We start from the raw sequence: 22516 nt of genomic DNA on the forward strand, positions 1-22516 counted from the left end.
TGGAACAATAATATCCTGGGTCTAATTAGCAGGCTGGGAAGGCTATTGAAGGCTTGAAAGCAAAGCTGTATACTTATGTCTCGAGTAGCTGTCTTCTTCTTGCTGACTACACATCTCCCATTTCCTACTCAGGATATTTAATGTCCAGAAATAAAATATCCTGAATCAGATAGAATATCCCAACATATTTGAAACCAGTTTTGACCATATGTGCATCATTGCAATCATTTTTTAAGTTGTTGCTTTTTTTAATTATTTAGTCCTTTTAGAAGTTCTAACGATCTTACACCAGAGCACTGAGGAACAACACTTAACCATGTAGTTCAAACCTCATTCCTTACCAATGGATTGGTAGGTAATGAGGTTTGAACTTTCTTGTTAAGTTCTATCCAAATTATCTTAAATTCGATCCAAATGTAGATTTTTTACGTACTGGTAGAAAAGACTTTATTCCTATTACACTAGATAGTTTACATTCATCAATAGATTGTGTTTAAAGAACTAAAATCGTTATTATTACTCATTTTAATCAGATGTTTTGCGCTTGTTTTAACGGTGGTAATAGGTTTGTTTACTCGAAATTTTTTGTTCTGTATATTCTTGCGTCTATATTTAGCATAACAAAAGTTGAGTTTTAAAAATCGTGTATTAATAAATAAAAAAGGTAGAGATTTTGAGTGGTTTTATAAATTTAAAAATTTATTTAATAAATATAATTTTATAGATCATTATCTATAAGTTTAGAAATGATTTCTTTCTATAGAAATCTAACATTTTTCAAGTAATTATTATAACTATTTAAGTTTTAAAAATATGCTAAAAATAAAGTGTTTTAAAGATTTATTTCGTTTAGAATACATGCTTTTTTGTATTTTTTAATTTTACTATTTGACCGCTTAAATATTTTTACTCAATAAAAGAGGCCTGGTTGCTTAGCTTGGCGCAGTTTTGCGTTTAACTATATATCTGCGATATTTAAAATCGATAAAACTTTTTAAATCAATAAATAGTTTTTTTAACGTGTCAGTTTGACCATTATTTAAAATCTTTATAATTTAACTAATTTAAAACTATTGATTATAATTTAAAATTACATCATATTGTAAAGCACTTAGATAGTACTTAAGTTTTTTACGACAACAATGCATCAATGACGTTATTTTCCAAATTTATATCATGTTAATTTTTATATCTTTGACAACTTTAAAGATCAAATTGTTTTTTTGCTTAGATGATAGGGATTTGTTCGACATAGTCGAGTATAAATATATTTATGTTTTTGAGAACACGATGTATGCTTCATTAGCATTATTAACACTGCTTCAATTCGAAAACTCAGAACTGTTTTATGTTGAGAGGTATTCATCAAAAAATGATGGTGATTTCCTTTATTTGAATGAAAAGCAATGCAACTTTGTCACTAATAGCACGTGGGTAGCCAAATTTAATGTCTGTGTATGTTTTGCTGGAAGCACTTTTCATATTCTTAAGAACAAAATGGGGTGCTATACGTCTTCAAATGAATTTGAATCAGGTAAAATTTACTAAACAAATAGCTTAACAAATAACAATTTTTTTTGTATTTTTGTTAATTTTTTTTTTCCTTTCTTGAATTTTAATGAAAAATTAATAATTTACTGCAACAGAGCAATCAACCTACTATTATTTGTTTAGACAAAGCGTGTATATTTGATGCCTTTGCTTATTTGTTTCAAATATGTGACTATTCAATTTTTTAGCAAATCGTTATTAAAAAAATTACCGACTTATTCCATTATGAAATCATGTAAAATTTTGAAAATAATAAAAATGCATTACGAGTTTGATAAAAAAAAAAAGAGAGAAAATTTTTTTGAACTAAAGATAATTGTTAACTGTTACAGGTCTTGTCACGAGATTTTGCTGCGTAACAGGAAACCGTAGCACATTTGAAACGTCATTAATGTAACTCGGCTTTAATCTTTATTATATTAAGATAAGTTGCGTCATTGGTGTATTCTAATGTACCGCATTGTAATTAAATATATTTTAAAACCCAAGCTAAAGTGCATTAAAGCATAAGTACAATAAATAATAATAACAAAATTACAAACTGAATCTGAATTTGACATTTAAAAAAAGTCATATTTTTGTTATTGCTTATTTCTTACCTATATATTTTCTTATATACGTCATTGTTATCATATTTTCGGTTTAATCAACCTGTACAAGTTTCAAAATGAGTAAAGCACTTTATAGAAAAACACAACTTCATGGACTGTATTTAGAATATTCCAAAACTGATTTTCCGAAATTGAAACCAGAGGTTTTAAATTTAGATTATCAAAGTCGAATTCGGAACCGGAGCTGAAACTACTGGTAGAGCTTGAGTGCTAAATAAATCTCCACAACCATTACAAAGTAATAAAAAAAATAATTGATCACAAATCGTGATTTTCAATTAAAACATTTAACGCATGCGCAATCTCAACATTCTGTATTATTCAAAAAAGGTTTTATTATTTATTTAAATTTATTTTTTATTAATATTATATTAATTTATTTTAGTTAAATGGAATTTATTTTAATTTTAAACGGATGTCATATTTGATTTAAATGGAATCAAAATCCAGTTTATGTGTGTACTTAGAAAATACACTGAGAGGCTTGATGTTAAGAGATGTGTGTTTTTTAAAAAAAAAAGGGGAATGATGTCACAGCAAATATACGAGAAACAAGGTATTTAAGAAAAAGAAGTAAAATTGTCCAATTCGAGATTCGGTCCACGGTTCTTTTCGAGTATGATAAGAAAGCCTTACCCAAACCAGCTTAACGCGCAATTACTGACTCAGAGAAAATAAATATTATTATATAATAAAAAGGTGTTAATCATCATGCATGTTTTAAATGAACATCATGGTTGTTTTACCAATAAGATAAGGCCATGTAAAAAATGTGTACCTAAACGGCATGGAATAGTTGAAGCCTAATAAATATGTAAATGATGAAAAACCCGGTAAGGCGAGCACACGCCTTACCGGGTTTTTCATCCATTTAAACAAACATGGCATCCATTTAAATTTAATATAAATTCCATTAAATTAAAATAAATTAATATTATATTGATAAAAAACAAATTTAAATAAATAAATAAAACCTTTTTTTTTTGAATAATATAGAATGTTGAGATTGCGCATGCGTTAAATGTTTTAATTGAAAATCGTCATTGTTTTAATTGAAAATGACGATTGTTTTAATTGATTGTCACAATGTTTTAAATGAATGTCATGGTTGTTTTAAATGGATGTCATGTTTATTTTAAATGGATGCAAAAACCGGTATAAGAACAACTTTTATAAAAAGCATTGTTTTTTTAACGGCTACCCTACCCGTACCCGCCCGTTTGTTTGACGGGTACCCAGGCAGGTATTTTTACAATTTTTGAAAACCCTAATTGTTATTTGAAGATTGTTTGCTATTAAATTTTTGTGCCACTTGAATGGTTAAGTTTACAAAACTAAAAAGATATAAATTCGGAACACGAACAAATCGCAATTTACGAATTAAAAAAAACTCCATAAAATTATTCATCTCAATCATAAAATATTTGACAAAAAAAAAAAGGTAAAAAAAAATTGTCGAATCGTTTATGCGCGAAGAATTTTTTTTGTAAGCAACTTTAATCTTTAGTAATATCAATCAACAGAAAATTGTGGATTATCAAAAATCCTTTTATTCATAATTTTAATAAAAAAAAGAGAGACTAGAGCTGCAACTCGCTCATTTGAGAACAACCTATCTAAAGAAAAGAATAATCCAAAAAGATTTTATATCAACATTTTTAGCTAACAGACAGCCATTAATCATATCAACATACTGTGTTCACTTTCTGGTGAACTTTGTACCTATAATGCTTTGATCGCCAACACACTGAACAAGATATTCCAATATGCCTTTACTATTGAGCATCACAATTAAAATCTACCTCAATTTGCTCAACGTATTTCGTACTTCTGCTTTTCTTTTTAAAATTTTGTTTGATTATAAATTTGTACAAAAATAATTTGAGGCACTTGACTGTTATAAATCTACTAGAGAAGATAAAATAAGCCCATACGTTCTTAAACCATGCGCCAGCACAATAACAGCTCCGCTTGCCATAATTTTCCATGATGATGGAGCAAGCAATCGTACCAAAAGCATGGCGTGTTGCTAATTCTCCATTGTTCAAAAATGGATCCAGGACTGACCAAACAAACTAAAGATTAATTTCAAATACTTCAGTATTTGAAATTGTAAAATAATGAAAAAAATCGTTAAAGATAAAATAATGCATCATTTAATATCTAAAGATCTTCTCTCCCAATGTCAATACTAATTTTTTAGCAAAAATTACAAATCCTTCATTATAAATTTACTTGAAACTTTGGATCTTTTGACCTACATGGCCTAACAAAAGTTACTTTTTCATGCCCTATTTCATGATTTTGCGAAAGCATTTGACAAAGTTCCTCAAAAAGGGTTACTTACAAAGCTTGAATCGTTTGGGATTAAAGACAATGTCTTAAATTGAACTAGTGCCTTTTTTTCCGACAGAACACAACGTGTCATCCTTAGAAATGTTGCGTCCGATTCGGAATAGGTTACTAGCGACATTCCTCAGTGCTCAGTTTTTTCGTTCCATCCTATTTATAGTCTGCATTAATGATTTACCAGAACACATAAGCAGTAAAATTAATTGCAAAATATATGCAGACAATACAAATGTTCTCAGTGTAGTTAGCACTTTAAAAAGCAAACATTGTCGCAAGCTGATAATGATAACATTGTTAATTGGACCCAAATATGGCTCATGCAACTTAATGTCAAAAAATGTAAATTTATACATATCAACCAACCCAGATCTGTACCTCATATCTATTTCATCAGTGATAATAATTCCAATAGTGGAGTCAAAAGAATCTTGTTACATACAACAAATTTATAAAAAGATCTTGGCGTTCAATTCTGATGATCTAAAGTACAATAATCAAGCTTTCACTGCTGCTGCTAAGGCTAATAAAATCTTATATATGTTAAAACACACCTTTGTTAGAAAATATATAATAGTCTGGAAAAACCTCTATACAACTTACGTATGTCCACATTTATAATATGCTGTGATAGCCTGGTGCCCTTATTTTAAAAAAGATATTAGTGAAATTGAAAAAATACAACGCCGTGCAACAAAAACATCTTATGAATTAAAGCACCTTGATTTCAAGACAATATGTGGTTATTCTTATTTTAACAAATTTTTGAAAATCACCTCTACAAAAATAATTTTAAGCCCCAAAATTTTCATGTCAAATAATATTAGACGTCCAATTTGCGTAACAAACTTCAGAGGCCTGGTGGGGGCCTTAAAAATCAACTCAGAAAGCCAAATTATCTTCTATATGGTATATTTTGGACTAGTTATTAATAGTACGGTAGGACCCAAAAGAAATTGGTGGTTTTTATTCCACATGATCTGGAGAAGGTATCAAAAAACAAATTTTTACGCTTGACGCGTTAATAATGTATAACTATGTATAACTGACGCTAGTTTATTCTTCATATTTAAGCAAAATTCTGAAAGTTAGTATTAGAGCTAAGCAATATTAAACTTTATATAGAAATGGGCATGTCACTGGCTCCCCTTACCCTCACCTGATTATCGGGGATTTTATTCCCCAACCCCCCTCTTCCTTCGTTATTGTAGGGCGACGCTCCCCAAAATTATTATGAATATCTATTGTTTTATTTATTTTTAATCAAAATTCTGTTTAGACTAAAATTTTCAGAAACTAAGATGCCGAGATTGAAAAGACTGAGAACAAAGACATCTTTTTGAAGAAGATTGAAATATTTTCAACAAATAAAGACATTATTCTCCACTTTCAGTTTAGAAGATCTGGTGACAAAATAACTCCAACAAAAAAGCTAGCTGCTGGTACCATCAACATCATACAGAAAAGTGTTCTGGTCTTGATTATGTTCTTGGTCTTGATATGTCCTTAAAACTTTCTATTTGCAGTTTAGAAACATTGGATAGACGGAGAATAAAAGAATGCGATACTAACTGACCTCTTTATAAGGTAGGCCAAACAAAATCTAATTCATATTAAAGGGATAGATTACCATAAAATACACTTCAAAAGTTTAGTATAATACAATATTTTATAAACCTTTACATATACTATTACAGGTAGCCTATCACCGATCTGATCAACAGCTGGGAGAATGTAAAGAAAAGTAAGTGTAAGAACTCAAAAAAACCAGGAAAGAACTCAAAATGCTAGACAAGATTTCAAAAAGAAAACTAGAATGACATAAAGGAAACTGTTGATCTTTCTAATTTGATAAGATTTGGCACGTATTCCATTAGTAATACTTTCTTGGCAACTCAGATTGAGAATACATAACTCTCCAAACCAATTCCTGATCAGTTTCAGCATTTAGAGAAGTCAAACTTGATAAAAAAGTTGATTTTTAAACAAAAACAGCCACTAGGACTTGCACCATTAATTAGAGAGAACTCTTGGTATGTGGTGCTATGTTGAGCAGTCAAATGATTTTCCGATACTTTAAGTAAACTTAAATTAATGAACTTCTGAAAATGATAGTTCTGAAAGAGCTGTAAAACTTGTATCAGAGTTTGTGAACAATTTTCACTATGAGGTTGTCAAGAACTTCTAATAGCTGCGCATCAAAAAAGAGATCAGCTCTGTGGAACAGAATCCATGGAACAGTTGCAGCTAGCCTATTAAACAAATGACATATTATACTTATGCATGGCATTATATTATATTTACTTATTAGGATTTTAATACTTATATTGCATGGCTATATAAATATTATATAGAGATGTATTTTTTTTAAATAGCAAATAAAGCGATTTCAAATATAATTTATAAAGAAATTTCAACTATTTTGGGAGCGTGCCCACTCCAATGAATGAAGAATGGGGCGGGGAAGAAATCCCCAAATATCAGATGAAAGGAGGAGGGAGGGATGGGGGGGGGTAGCCATATTTAGTGATACATATATATATTACTATGTATAACTGACGCTGATTTATTCTTTATACTTAGGCCAAATTTTGAAAAATAATACTAATCGTTATTATGGCAATATGTCCGTCCATAAAATTAGCGCAAAAACAAATGAATATTCCAAAATATTCAGGAATCAAAATGTATTCATGATTTCAATATTTATATTGTCTTTTTTTTTAAAGAAAATATAGTAATTTTGAATAATATGATTTGTAATGAAATTTAGATAACTTTGGGGGCGTTGCCCTCCAATAAAGATGGAGGAGGATGGGGGGGGGGGGAAGGTAAATTACCCGAGAATTAGGAGCGGATGTGGGTATATCAATTTCTATATAAAGGTTATTAATGCTTAGTTCTAGTATTAACTTTTACAATTTTGCTTAAATATGAAAAATACATAGTAATGCCTCGTAAAAATTCGGATTTTTTTTACACTTTCTCCAATTTACGTGGAATAAAAACTGCCATATTTCTTTTCGGTTCTACCCTACTATTAATAATTAGTACAAAATACACCATTTAGAAGAAAAATAGGTTTTCTGATTTGATTTTAAAGGTCCCGCCAGACCTCAGAAATTTGATATGTTTATATACACAAATTGGACTGGCGGGATTTTCAAAAATCATCTAACATCAAAATTTTGGGGCTTAAAATTATTTTTGTAGTGGTGGTCAACCATTCCAGCTTGAAACAACTTGATTTTCAAAAATTGGTAAAATATGAATCACCCTAATGGTTATCGCAAACGCTTTCATCGGGAAGTTTATCGCAATTGCCTAGTTCGATTTAACTTTTTTGATAATCGGGTTGCAGATACTTGGAATGGTTTGCGAAATAATGTTGTCAACGCTTCTACTATTGACATTTTCTAAAAAAACTCGACCAGCATTTATCATAGTTACCACAGTGCCTCGTTTTCCGTGTCTGTTACTGCAGCTATACGAGCTAGCTTGCTACATAATGATGAACATACTGTTAATTCTGTTCCGTGTAACTTTAATTGTGTGTATACGTGTGTATACCGCAATTGTAATAATAATCATTGAGTATTTGTTGTTTACTCATCTTGAAAAGTAAGTGCAAGTAGCTTAAACAACACATGTTACAAAACTGAAATGCAAACTGATAAAGAAATGTCTTTGTCTTTTATTCATTCAGTGATAAAAAACAAAAAAACAAAAAAACAAATAAAATAAATCTTTTTATTGTTTTATAAAGAGGTACTACACCAGGCCTCTCTATGCTGAAAAAAATAAAAACAAAGAAGCTACAAAAAAAGCTGCAATTGTGTCTCTAAAAGTTACTTTGTTATGCTGTCTTTGAAAGCATTAATTGATGGAGTGTTCACTATTGCTTGGAAAAGCGCATTTCACATGGGACAACAACTCTATTTGAAAAAACGTTTCGTCGTTCTTCACAATTTTGTACAAGCTTGCATTATAGTTTTTGGTTATGCCCTTTATAAATATACTTGGCTTTACTGTTTGAAAGTTTTTGCGGGACGAAAAAACTGACAAGTTTGAGTTGACTTTAAAAAATTGGTTTTAAATTGTTCAATAAAGTCTGTTTTTCACGGCGTTCTTAAAATGTTGTTAGACGAGGTGTTTAATAGATAATTGTTTTTGTTTTTGTTATTCAATGTTAAATATTGTTTTTGTTGCACAATGTTGGACATGCAGCGACCAGGCTTGCACAGCAAACTCAAGGTGAGGTTGTATGTAAATATGATACATCTTACGTTTCTTAATTACAACTTTTAAGTTCTCAAATACATCTTGATAAGGTGTAGTCACCGCAATGAGTTATACTCATTACGATGTGACCAGTAAACTCGTACTTCGGCACTGGAGAAAAAAAATTCTTCTCCATTAGCAAAGTACGAGTATACTCGAAGTGCTTATTTTTTGTCAGTTATATTCAGAATAAAAAATACTATATAATTATTTTAGATAAAAATATTTTATTTATTGAAATGATGAAATCTAGCCTTGGCAATGAGAAGGAAACCGTGAAAAAACAGCCTCGGCAAAAATTTATTCATTGCAGACATTATGGCTCGGCAAAGAAAGAAAGCATAGTTTAAAATAGCTCGGCAGCGAACGTGTTAAACTCAAGAAAAACTGCCCGTAAAATAAACTTGTTTTTATTTACGCTTGGACTTTTTTTTTTTTAAACATCTTCGCTTCCAACAAGGCTGCAAGCAATCACTAATTAAAGTTAGAAGTTACTGGAAGAAAAATGATGAAGATTGTAAAACAAGATAACGATTGACAGACAACTTTAAGGATTGCAAATAATATCAATCAAGAAAGCAAGATAAAGGAAGCGAATTCCGAAGAACTGATGTTCGAGGAAAAAAAACTAGACAAATAAGAGTTTTTGGAGCACTTAGGAACAGTCACAGAAAACAGATGAGACTTAATTAAATAAAAAGTAACATGAGAATAAATTTTAGTAGACGGCACAAGAGACGCTAGCTCTTTAGAGCTGTGCCCATTACAGTATTTGTAGAAAAGAGAAAGAGAAGCAACATTACGACAATGTGATGATGATTAGAGGTTGGCTGCTAGAGCAGGTCCAACAATGTTTACAATGCGATTTTGCACCTTGTGAAAAAAGAAAGGACATTATAGAAGATCCACCCTAGATATGGCAACAGTATTCCATACAAGGCTGGATTTGAGATTTATAGAGATAGAGACTAGAATCCGGAGTAAGAAAGCTTCGAGCTTGATAAAGAAATGCAACCATAGCAGATGCTAATTTTGCAATGGATTTGATATATGGTTTCCAAGAAAGAACAGAAGAAAGAGTTAACCCTAGAAGATATAGGTTAGATGTCTCATTGAGTACATTACCGTTCATAAATATAGGAAGATCTAAATTATTGCGATAACTATTAAAAAAAAAGCTATTAGCTGAAAAAAAAAGGTTTTATCTAAATTAAAGTTCACCAGCCACTATGAGCCCCATGCTGTAGCAGAAGCAAGATTCTTTTCAAGCTCAAAGGCCCCATCCAAGCAATCAGAGAGTGTTGTCTTCTTACCATGACAAGAATAAATAGTAGTATCATCAGCGAACATTACCACCTTAAATATCAGAACATCTGGATGCTTGTTAACGTAAATTAAAAAGAGTATAGGGTCAAAGATTGAACCTTGAGGAACTCATAAAGATACAGAATAAGAAGAAGAGTGCTGTCCATCGAGGACAACTTTTATACTACGATTGGAAAGAAAGGATTCAATAATCTTAAAAATGCTACTAGATACACAGTAAAAAGAAAGCTTATGGGGAAGTCCAGCATGCCAAACTTTATCAAAAGCTTTATAAATATCGAAAGCCATAGTCTTAACCTCTCCACCTTTATCTAATGCACGATAAAATCTATCTGTTATTACCATTAACAAATCAGCTGTAGAACGAAAATATCGGAATCCATATTGATGATCAGAAAGTTATTCTAATCAAGATAAGTGTTTGTTAATTAAAGATTCAAAAACCTTGCTTATGATAGGAAGAAGACTAATGGGACGGTAGTTAGACGAATCGAATTACTCCTCAGAATTTTTGAAAATAGGGATAACAGATGCCGCTTCTAGCAGTCTGGAAAACAAGACTATGATAAGCACTTGTTGAATAGTTTTGAAAGTATAGAAGATAGCTCTGGAGAACACTTCTGCAAGACTATAACAGGTATGTTGTCCGAGCCACAAGCGGTAGAAGAGACAAAGTAGGAAATCACTTTAGATACAGAAGCTGGAGTGATACGAATATCAAGCAATGGATCAACCTGTTTCACAGTTACATCAGGTAGAACGCAACTAGTGTAATCAAGAGATGATATTGATGAAAAGTTCTTAGCAAATAATTCAGCTTTGTCTTTAGGTGAGATGACAAAGTTTGAACCATGCAAGAGAGGTGGAACTTCAGATTTGCTCTTATTATTGATACTATTAAAGACTCTCCAGAAATCACGAGAGCCCAATTTTTGAGATGAAATAAGAGATTTCATGACCTGAGAATCCCGGGCTTTGGCGTTTGACAAAATCTTTATACATTGGTTTCTATCAATGATAAACAGACGTCTGTTTTCTGGGGATTTGTTTTGCTGATAGATATGGAAGTAATGGTTTCGATTGGCAATTGCAGCAGCACAATGTGATGAAAACTATGGAGAAGAAAGAGATTGACCTGAAATTATTGAGAGGGAATAAAAGATGCTATGCCAGCCTGAACCCACGAAGTTATGTAAAAAGCACATTTGTCAACAGGAAGATGAAAGATTTCTACCCAAGGGTCATCACGAAAAAAATTACGGAAAGAGTCACAATCAGCGTTAAGGTAGTTGTAAGAAGTACGATGATAGGGGAATTCAGATGATGAAGAAGAATGAGATAATAGTTTTAGAGAGATCAAACTATGATTAGAAGCACCTAAGGGTGAATGTGGAGAAACTGAGCACTGACTAGGATCAGAAACAAGACATAAGTCGAGTAGAAAAGGTAAATGATTTGGGTTGTCTGGAAAGCGAGTTGGAAAGTTGACTACTTGAGTTAGAGATTGAAAAAGGCAAAAGTTGTGGGTTTTAATGCCTGCAGAATCACTGAAACTATAGCTAAGCCTTTCAGTGTGATGAGCATTAAAGTCACCAACAACGACAATATTGGCTGATGGATAAAGAGAGTGGGCTTATTCAATTTGATCAGAAATAACATGAAAAAGAGTGAAGTCTTGAGATGAAAGAGAGCGATATAGAACATAGAGAAAGGTGATAGAGTGAAGTGGTGCTAAACAAAAGCACACAAAAGAATAGTCTGTGGATTCAAACCTAGTTTCCCCACAAATGGGCGAATTGTTACGAATATAAATGTCCAGACTAAGCATGTGACCATTAGAGTCTTTACGAATTAAAGGAAGATAACCATTAACACTAAGATTGATAGATGAGACAGCTGAACTTAAATTAGTCTCACAAAGAGCAAGTAGGTCCGGTGAAATTTGCAAGAGATAAGACTCAACAGAAGAAAAGTTACTTCGAAGACCGCGAATATTAGTGAATGATAGGTTTAGAGAACTTGGTAATAATGGTGGTTTTTTGTGTTTTATAGTTTTTGGTACTTTATTCATTTTTAAATTTGTTAAAAAACTTGACTCAAAGCATGGATAGTACTCAGTACACTGCTTAATAGCCCAAACAATTGCCTCTTTTCTGTTAATAAATCCTAAGCTGTAACAAAGATTACAAATGCGGCCTTGGCAAAGCACACCAAAAGTACAGACAGGGACACCATCCATGCGCATCATGGCACTGTTAATATTTTAATACTTTTTAGCTGTTAATGGAATCAGCCCCTATGAGAGCTGATTCCATAAACAGCACAGAGTTCAGGAAACCTGGCTACCAGCCGTCCTCAGAACGATAAAACTGAGTTTTAGAGCTATACCCTGATTAGGAGATAATAGAATGAGTTGTCTAGTCATTAAATCAGAGACACAAGCAAAACCCATGCATTGAGTCAAGAAGTTTCAGCATTCAACATCCTAAACTGGAAACAATGTATTAAAAATTCATCTGTGCCAGCCTAATAAATGAAGAAGTGGGGTGTGAGGCTGGTCAACAGATAGAATCTGTTTACCCCTTAAATCTTTGCCTATGAGGCCTTCTACAAGACAGTAGCCGGATGCATTTAACATCTGCCCAAGATAAGTATTTTTATCGAGACATCATCTCTAGCCTTTACTCAACCAAGAGCCTCAAGTCAGGTGGTGTTTTAAGTCGGAGTTGGCATCTCCTAGCCTTTGTCTAAAAAAGCGTACCCTACAAGACAGCAGGACACGAGGCAGATTGTATTGGGTTACATGTTACCAGTAGCAGGATAATCTGACCTGACAATGGTGGATTGTGACTAATACGTGCCTATAAAGGTTTTAATTCCAAAATTGAAACTAGATGTGCCGGCTGGGTTTAGTCTTCTGTATGGAAGAAACAATGAGGCTCTAGAGATATTTTGCAAGGAGACAGTTTACCATTTTTTTCAACCATACCCATGGTATAATAAACCTCAGGTTTTACACGAGTTGTTAGTTCACTCATTAGATAGTTCCCCAAAAAAGCTATCTTTTAAGTCTGTATAATGAAGAAGCACTGGAAATCAGAAAAAAAATTGTAAAAAATTTCAAAGAATTATTTACATTTAAGGTTTCTAGAAAGGAACAAAATCTGATTCAAAAGGAAGACTTCTGGGTAGTTCAAATGAACTGACTTCTGGGTAGTTCAAATTTTAGCTAGCTGCAGAGTAAAAAGAAAAAAGATTTCCCAAAAAACTTTTTACTTGTATAAAACTTATAGAAGTAGAAAGTTTTAAACTTTAGGGAATAACCTTTTCGAGTTAAAAGTTATGACCATTTTAAATTTACAATCTCCTCATTTTGAGGATATCTTTCGAAATATAAATGATTATTAGATGAATTTAAATCCTTGGGTGAGACAGTAAAACAATTTATCTTATTAACATATTGGCATCGCATTCGTGGTGCGAGGCTTACTTTTTTACGTAATTTTGTTCCTAGGCTTTAATCGCCATAATTCTTTTTTCAAAACATCATTTGACACAATCATAAACATATTAGATGTCCAACTTTCGGGGCTTTATTGGACGAAAACCAAATAATTGACATTCGTAAGGAAAAATGCGTGAACTTCCTAGTTAACTACCTCACCGCGGTGCTCTGTAATTTGACCGTAAGTACTTCTGGTAGCACCTTAATAACCACAAAAAAAAACCGTTATTAATTTTTATAATAAGTTATTAAGGTGGTGCAAGACGACCCGATGACCTTATTACAGAGCACCGCAAAAAAGCATTTAACTCCCCATAGCACCCGATGGATGTTATGTTGCCAAAATAAGAAATAATTTAATTGTGTAAACAATATAACAGCATTGCTGCTTTTTTGATGTTTATATCTTAACTGCAATTTTCAAGTTTTTATCTGTTTCTTATCTGTCAAATCATAACTGTGGCTTGTAACTTATTATTGAATCTCCATTTTCTAAAAATCGTTTTCACGAATTAAGACAAATTAAATAGTTTACCGGGCCAATAAAGTCATAAAATAGTTCATTTATTTGGATTATAAATATTTCCAAATAATTAAAGTAGGTTTTACATTTAAAGATTTATTTGGGTCAACCCTTTTATCACTTTAAAGTTCTCCTGTCATGAGATTTGTTAATGCAACTCGCCACTCTTTAATAATAGTTTTCACCTCTAGCTCAGTATTTCTTTTTTCATAAAAAATTCTCAATACAAAATTATTGGAGAGTGGGATAAACTATTGAAAGAGACTAGCAAATGACAAAAAAATTTCTTGGCTAAAAGCTTGCTGGATAAAATTGTTCACCACGCTTATACCAAAAAAAGCAAACGCATTTAGAAAGTGACACATTAATGTTGGTGGACGTAAGATTACAAAGTTCTGGACGTGCATCTGGTACCATCAATGTTGAACACTTGAACCCAATCGTAGAAACCTCATGAAATATGAATTTATTCAATTCATTCTGCCTGTCCATTATCTCTTTTATCTTGCAATTAAAGATGACGAGGGGGCAACTAATATGGTAACTGATACTTTTGGTGACAAAGACACATATTACTTTATGTTAAAAAATGTGGTCTGAAAGGTTATGTGCGTCTAATTATCATTTATCAGTTTATTATAAATAAAAATGCATCTTTAATCAATAAAAAGTTGTTAGTTTACATAAAAACTATATGTAATAATATGTGAATCAAATATGATGACACATTGCCCTTCTGGTGGTGGAAAAAAATATCTGCACTTCAAGTCAATCGCCTCAATACATTGTCATAGCTATTTTGCATATGCCATATTTTCACTCATATATTATTTCATCGTATTTAAAATCATAAATCTTCTTTAGTTCCAAGCATATAGAATTATACAAATCACCACTAATGTTTGAAGGAAACTGTTTGTTTAGCAAGCGCTAAAAAAAGAAACTAAAATTAGATTTTTGAACTGGGTATTAGCGAATAGTAGAACGAATAGAAAATGCATTGACCAAGTTTTATAACGATCTTATACTATTCATTAAACGAATAGTACTATTTAAATTCAATAACTGGTTTTGTTAACACTGCCGACAAATCTTAATGGATGCTAGAATCAACCTATAAGGAGTGTTTTATTTGTGTTATAAAAAATATTCAACCATCAACTCAAAAAATGTGCTGTAGATACAAGTGGATAATCTTGAGATCATGAAACAAGTGTTTCAACAAACTTCATGAACTTACCATTGTAGGATTGTGTAACTGTTACAACAATTTCAACCCATAAATTACAAAAATTTTACAAGAATTAAAATTAGTATAAATGTAAGCATTTTAGTTAATTTTGTAAATCAATAAAAGTTCTTACATTTTTGTTAACTCACAAAGCACTTTAGGGGAGAAAGTAGAGAGTATACGCTCTTCTGAAAAAGCTTGTTTTGAAAAGTGCAAAGGTGTTTCTAAAATAATCTTCCATTCTAACTAATACTCTAGTTAATATTGCTCTTTAAAATGATCAGCTTTAGCAAGAGTTAAAAAATACAAAGTCTTTTAGGAAAAATATTATCAAAAAAAAGATCAGACACTCAAAAAAGTTTCATAAACATTTGATAATGAGGCTATCAATAGCGATATCAGTTTCAATAAAGGATGTTAAAGGTTCTTTATACACTAATAAAGTGATAACAATGTTAAAGGTCATTTAAATACTTATGGAGGATTTATATCAAATAATGACTTGTGTGCTGTAAGAATGAGAATAAAATATGAGAAGAAACCCGTCAGGACAATGAACTGTGGTACTGTTACAGATAGTATGCCAGGTGGACACATAAAGCTTGCACAAGTACAGATAATATTTATTTTAAATAAGTTTTTTTAAAATGAGATGTATCGGTAAAAATCTGCGCATGTTCTCATGTGGTGTTTACGGAAAATGTGAATTATTTTAAATAGCACATTGTTTTAAAATGTCATTGTATTTGTGTTATTCAAAATTGAAACAACTTTCCCAGTAAACATTGAACAGTTGGTAAATAATTGGCCCGATTCTAATAACCAACTACTAGTTACAGTTGGCTATTTAGTTGGTACCGTGAAACGTAACGCTTTTACCAACACTTAGCCAACTGTTTTATAAACTGTTGACTAAGTGTTGGGCCGTTAATGGTACATTAACGCCCAACACTAAGTCAACAGTTTATAAAACACTTAATGATTTTTTTCGCGATTTTTTAAATTCGCTTTTGCACTTTAATTTAAGTGCAAATGTTATAAATGTTTACAACTATTTTTACAACTTGAGGTGATGGTGAAAAATGAGTTGCATATTTGAAATCAAAATGAGAAATGCTATACAAAAAACAAATTGTTTGCTCGGCACCAGAAAAAAATTTTTTTGTGTTGACCTGTGTAATAATACAGTAATAATCATTGTAATAATAACAGTACTAATAACAATAACAACTACAACTATAATTATAACAGTAGAAATTTACAACAGTAGCAATAATAAAAAAAAAACTAGCAGTAAGCAACCCTTAATAGGGGTTATGAGTAATTAAATCATTAATAACAAAAACATATTAATAACTTGAGATATTATTTAAAAAATTAATTACAAATTTATCTATAAATAATATTTTATTTGACCTTAAATAATATTTATTTTTACCTTTGTTTTAATTTCCAGCATTTCTTAATTAAGCTCCAGCTTCTCTCTAACTGTTTACTAATGATTAATAGAGTAAATTTCACATTATATTAAATTTACAAAATTAAAACCATGTTTCAACAGTAAGCAAACAAATCAAGTTATAACAAAGGCAACTAAAAAAAAAAAGAACATAATTATGCTTGAAATTGTAAAAAAAGTTAAAATCATTTAAATTCAAAACTGTTATTAATTGTTACTATCAATAGTAAAACTCATACTTTGCTTTGTTCTAAATTGTCTAAAGGAAAATCAAATTAACAGACATTAACACTGCTTGACACTTAATTCTGGCAAGTAAGTTTTCTGCTCGCTGAGTAGAAAACTTACTTATTAAAATTTTTATTTCTTACATTTCCACAACGATTAATTTCAACTTGCCTAGACCTATCTCTTTTACTTAAATACAACTATTTTCAAGTTGCCTATTAATATTTACATTAATAACTTCTTTGAGCCTAATAGTATCCACTTCAATTTCACTATTATCATTTAACATATTATTAGTAACCAAATACGCCATGGCCTAGGGACCCGCAAAAAAAGGGGCCCCAAAATCAAATTGCAACAAAATTAAATTTTAATTTTTGGAAAGTGTATACATTTTCATTAGAAAGTAACAGTGTAAAAAATTTTACTTTTTTAGTTTCGTGATTAAAAAAAAAAAAATACTTTAGGAAGAAAATTAAACAAAAAGCATTTTGCAACATTTTGTTCATTAGTATAAATAATAACTTTAACGAACAATCAACTCAACAATTTTATTTAACATTTTTTTAATAACATTACGTTTTTTAATTAAAAGTTCAACCAAGAACCTTAAAAAATATTATTTTCTAGAATTACTTGGTTCAACCTATCAAACCAAGAAAATAACTATGATTAAGGCTGTTTTTCTAATTAATTAAGGTTAACAATAGCAGTAAACATTATTTATTTGCAAAACAGCCTGATTAATTTTCCAGATTGGTATTAAAAACGGCAGTTAATAAATTTTTTTTTAATTATTTGTGCATAATGTTTTAAAATATTTGATTTAAAATAAAATGAATGCGTTTATTTTAAGAAAAATTTTGCACGCTTTTAAGTAAAATATCTTAGTAATTGAAGAAAGTAATTGTTTAAATTTTAAATTGCATTAAACTTAAGCGATATTTTAGACGCTTTCAAGTAAAGTAAATTAGCGCGCTGGGAAAAAAGTAATCATAAATTTTTAACGTTTGTTTTCCTGTTTATTTTTAACAAACTTTCGCTTATTTATGTAGGCTATTTTACTTAATTTTAATAATAAAAAATAGTGGAGTGTTAATGCAAAAAACAATAACAATTAAATTAATTAAATGTGTTCATTTTCAAAACCTTTTAACAGATATGGGAAGAAGCTATGAAAGCTGCAAAAAGAAAGAAAAATAAATAAATAGAAAAAACATAAAGAAACATCGAAAACTTGATAGTTTTTTATTAAAAACAGAATGTCATGGTAATTCACCAACTTCAGCTAATCTTGCAAACTGTGGCATAAGTAAAGAGGCGAAATATTGGATTTTGTAGAGGACTCAATTAATGAAACTCAAACTTTAAACGAGCAATCAGAACTCAATAAGGAGAGAGTATGTTTCCCTATCGATTTGCCATTGAATAGGAAAAGTGATCCAGGACTTTGGGAAATTCTTTCAGCTGAGGATATACAATTTTGGATAGAGAACAGTCCGTTAAAATGTCAAAATGCAGATTATGACTTTAAATCCTTTAAAATGATGTATCAAGATCGCGATCAATATTGCTCAAAAAGCTTGTTAATGGGCTAAAAGTAAATGGTGAAACATTTAATAGAGAATGGCTCATATATTCCCCAGCATTAGGTTGTGTATTCTGTATTGTCTGCAAGCTTTTTGAAAATATGTTTTAGCTTCAACGGGATATAAAGATTGGAAAAATTCAGGGGCATCAATTCAGGGGCATGAACACTCATCAGACCACAGAAAAGCTTCATTAGCATACATTCACAGAAAAAATAACAAGGTTTTTTTAAATGATCAACTTCTCAACGAAATTTGCAAAGAAAAAAAACTACTGAAGAGAGGTTGTAAGAAGAGTTATAGCTGTAATTTGCACATTGATTGAAAGAAACTTAGCTTTTAGAGGTTCAAATGAAAAATTTGGGTCTGAAAGCAATGGGAATTTTATTGGTCTGCTTGAGTTGATTGCTCAGTTTGATCCTTTATTGGCTAAACACATAAAAAATTATGGTGACAGTGGTTCTGGAAAAACAAACTACCTCTCAAAGAATACATGTTTTGAATTAACCGTATTGATGGCAAAAAAAGTTTTGCAATCAATCAGCGACGATGTTTTAAAATCTAAGTATTATGGATTATCAGTAGATTCAACACCTGATGTGAGTCACAAAGATCAACTATGTGTGATCTTGAGGTACATTGATCAAATTTCTAATAAGCCTATTGAAAGATTTGTCAACTTCATTCACATCGATAATCACACCGGGGAAAATTTAGCTAATGCAACCGTGGACTTTTTAAACGTAAAATTGAACTTGGAAATCAGCAACTGCAGAAGCCAGTCTTATAATAACTCAAGTAATATGACTGGAAAATATAAAGAAATGTAAACTAGAACTTTATAGTTAATAAGCTAGCAAAATTCTTACCATGTTCAGGTCATTTTCTTAACTTGGTAGGAGAGGCTGCAGTAAATTGCTGCATTAAGGGAATCAATTTTTTTGGTTTTTTTCAAGAACTGCACAATTTTTTCTCTGCTTCTACAAAGTTGTGGAGTATTTTGGAACAGTTTGCAAGTAGTTCATTGAAATCACTATCGAATACTCGGTGGAGCACTCATGCTGACTTGGTCAAAACCATTCACCAGAACTACAATAAATTACTGGAAGATTTGGTCAAAATTAATGAGTGTGAAGGTTTTGAAACATAAAACAAGAGCTGCGGCTGGAAATTTACTATCGAAAATGGAAACTTTTGAATTTGCTTTACAAACAATAATATGGGATCAAATTTTGCAACGAATGAATGCTGTTTCCAAATCATTGCAAAGTGCATCTATTATTCTAGATACATGAGCTGAACTTTATTCATCTCTTGGAGATTATCTTCTTGGATTAACTAACACATTCGATTTAATAGAACAAGATGCAAAATTACTGTTACCAAACATAGATTATTTACAAAAGAGACACAGTAATAAGAAAGCGCTACTAGGTGAAAACCGATCAGAAGAACCTTAATTAAGTCCACGTGAAGAGTTTAAGACAAACGTTTTTTTAAAAACTATCATCTTACTACAAGTTTAAAAGAAAGAGCTCAATGCTATCAGAAACTAAATGACAAATTTGTATTTCTAATAGACACGAGATTCAACAAAGATAAGCTGAAGACATGCGTTAATCGTCTGGTGGAAGACTACACGGAAGATATTGATGATAATTTATATGCAGAAATTGAACATCTACATCTGTATTTGAAAGAATATTTTAATACTCAAGCTCCTGAATTGTCCCATTTGTTTTTGTACAAACTTATAAAGGAAAAACAAATGGAGGCTACATTTCTAAATACTGAAATCAATCTTAGGATTTTCAAATGTTTCATGATATCCAACTGCTCTGGAGAAAGGTCATTTTCAAAATTAAAATAAACAAAAAATGATTTGCGATCGACTATGTCACAAAAAACATTAAACAATTTTGCATTATTATCAAGCAACAAAGACAAAATGGAGTCAATTATTATAGATTTATTGATTAAAGATTTCGTTAATGAAAAATGCAGAAAAAGATTATGTAGATTTTATAAAATGAAATTGAAATTAAACTTTTAATTACGCTAAACTAAGATTATATTTTTAAACTAACATATTACTTCTAAATATGGGGCCGCAGGCTTATTTTTGGCCTAGGGCCCCTAAAACTGTAAATCCTGCTCTGCCAGTAACATTACTATTGTTAAAGCTGAATAATAAAAAAACGTAAAAGAATCTTACAAATTGTGATCTTTTCTAATCTACATTTAAACTTAAGATTTATTGAAATCCATATCTTTTTATGTTTATATACATATAAGTTGTTTATTAAAAATATTAAACAATATTTTTTTACATCAATTATTTTTAATTTAACAAAGAATCTAGACTACAATGCACAAAATTGTTTAAGTAAGTGATCAACAAATTACTGACTGTAATTTGTTGATCACTTTTGTGTCTCCAAATTACAGTCAGTTTTCCATATTAAATACATAAAATTTTTATCTAATATAAAATAAATCCAATAGAAAATAAATAAAAAAATAGTAAACTTACTCAAATCAATACCAGTTATACTGTGTGAAGTGACTAAAAAACACTTCAGTTCTTTCCAATTGCACTAAAAAATAGCTTTCAGCTCTTTCCAATTGCACTAAAAAATAAAACAAAACTTGCTTAGCTAAGTTGCCTAGTTCTTAAGAATCTAAAAACAAATAAGTAAAAAACCAAGAACAAACAAACATTTATTTATTAAAACTACTATATTTAAACAAATTAAATTAAACAAAAAACAACATCATTTCTCGTTAAAGGCTAAAAAAAATTTTCAGCTCAAATTTGCTTGCAGACCTTGCTTGTAAAACCGTGTGAATAAGAAACACATTTAGAAAAGCCTAGAAACTACTTAAAAATGACATATGCAACATTGAAGTTTAGACGTCAACTGGACTAATTATTAGTAGATGTTTTTAAAAAATTCATACAAATTTACAATACTTTGTTCTTCTATATCGCATAAATCCATCATATGATAAATATGAAATAAAAAAAGTAACGAATAAGTAAACATAAAGAAAAAAATATCATATCTATATATATATATATATATATATATATATATATATATATATATATATATATATATATATATATATATATATATATATATATATATATATATATATATATATATAAATATATATATATATATATATATATATATATAGAAATGCACACGTAAACATACTACTTTATACTCACATATACATTTCAGCTGTATTTTAACTCTTATTAATAGTTAAAATAGAGCTAAAATGTCTAATACATAATAAAATCATCATAAAGTTAAATTAAAAACTCTAACAAATGTCAAAATTTATATCTGAATGTGTAACAAATGAATAAAAGTAAAATATTTGTACTTATCAGCAAAACGGTTATATTAAAAGGTAAAGGAAAGTTTGAGTTTAAAAGTTTAATTAAAAGATAAAAAAGCGTTGGAAAGTAAAAAATTTATAAATTGCTTCATATTATTACTAACGCGACTAAACATTTACATAAAACATAATTAAAAAACTTACGGGAAACTTTTAGGATTCAAAAACACGCGGTATAGAGTCAGTTAATGGTTGGCACGGAATGCCAACAGTTAGCCAACTATAGCCAATACTGGCCCGTCAGTTGGACCAACTAAAGCGTGTTTACTGGGTTGTTATCAAAACAATTAGTTTTATTTGAAATGAATATCTGTATGTAAAATATCCTGGTGTATCAAACAAAACAGTTTCTAAAAAGTTGCGGATTGCTTTAAGAGCAGGGTAAAGCTTTATGAAACGACATAAAGACACTGGTGATTTCAAACGGTGATTATAAACGGAAATCAGGA

At 30.4% G+C, this 22516-nt stretch overlaps 1 protein-coding gene across 2 annotated transcripts in view; it reads left to right on the forward strand.

Annotated features, from left to right (window-relative positions):
• Window positions 1-1190: 1190 nt before the first annotated feature.
• Window positions 1191-22516, forward strand: part of LOC136083510 (uncharacterized) — a 37279-nt gene continuing 15953 nt past the window's right edge. For both annotated transcript variants that reach the window (XM_065802912.1, XM_065802913.1), the window contains exon 1: window positions 1191-1534. In XM_065802912.1, coding sequence (XP_065658984.1) covers window positions 1291-1534 — 244 coding nt within the window. In that variant the 5' untranslated portion in view covers window positions 1191-1290. The remainder of the gene's footprint in view (window positions 1535-22516) is intronic.

Source organism: Hydra vulgaris, chromosome 08, assembly GCF_038396675.1.
Source record: "Hydra vulgaris chromosome 08, alternate assembly HydraT2T_AEP".
Taxonomy (NCBI): domain Eukaryota; kingdom Metazoa; phylum Cnidaria; class Hydrozoa; order Anthoathecata; family Hydridae; genus Hydra; species Hydra vulgaris.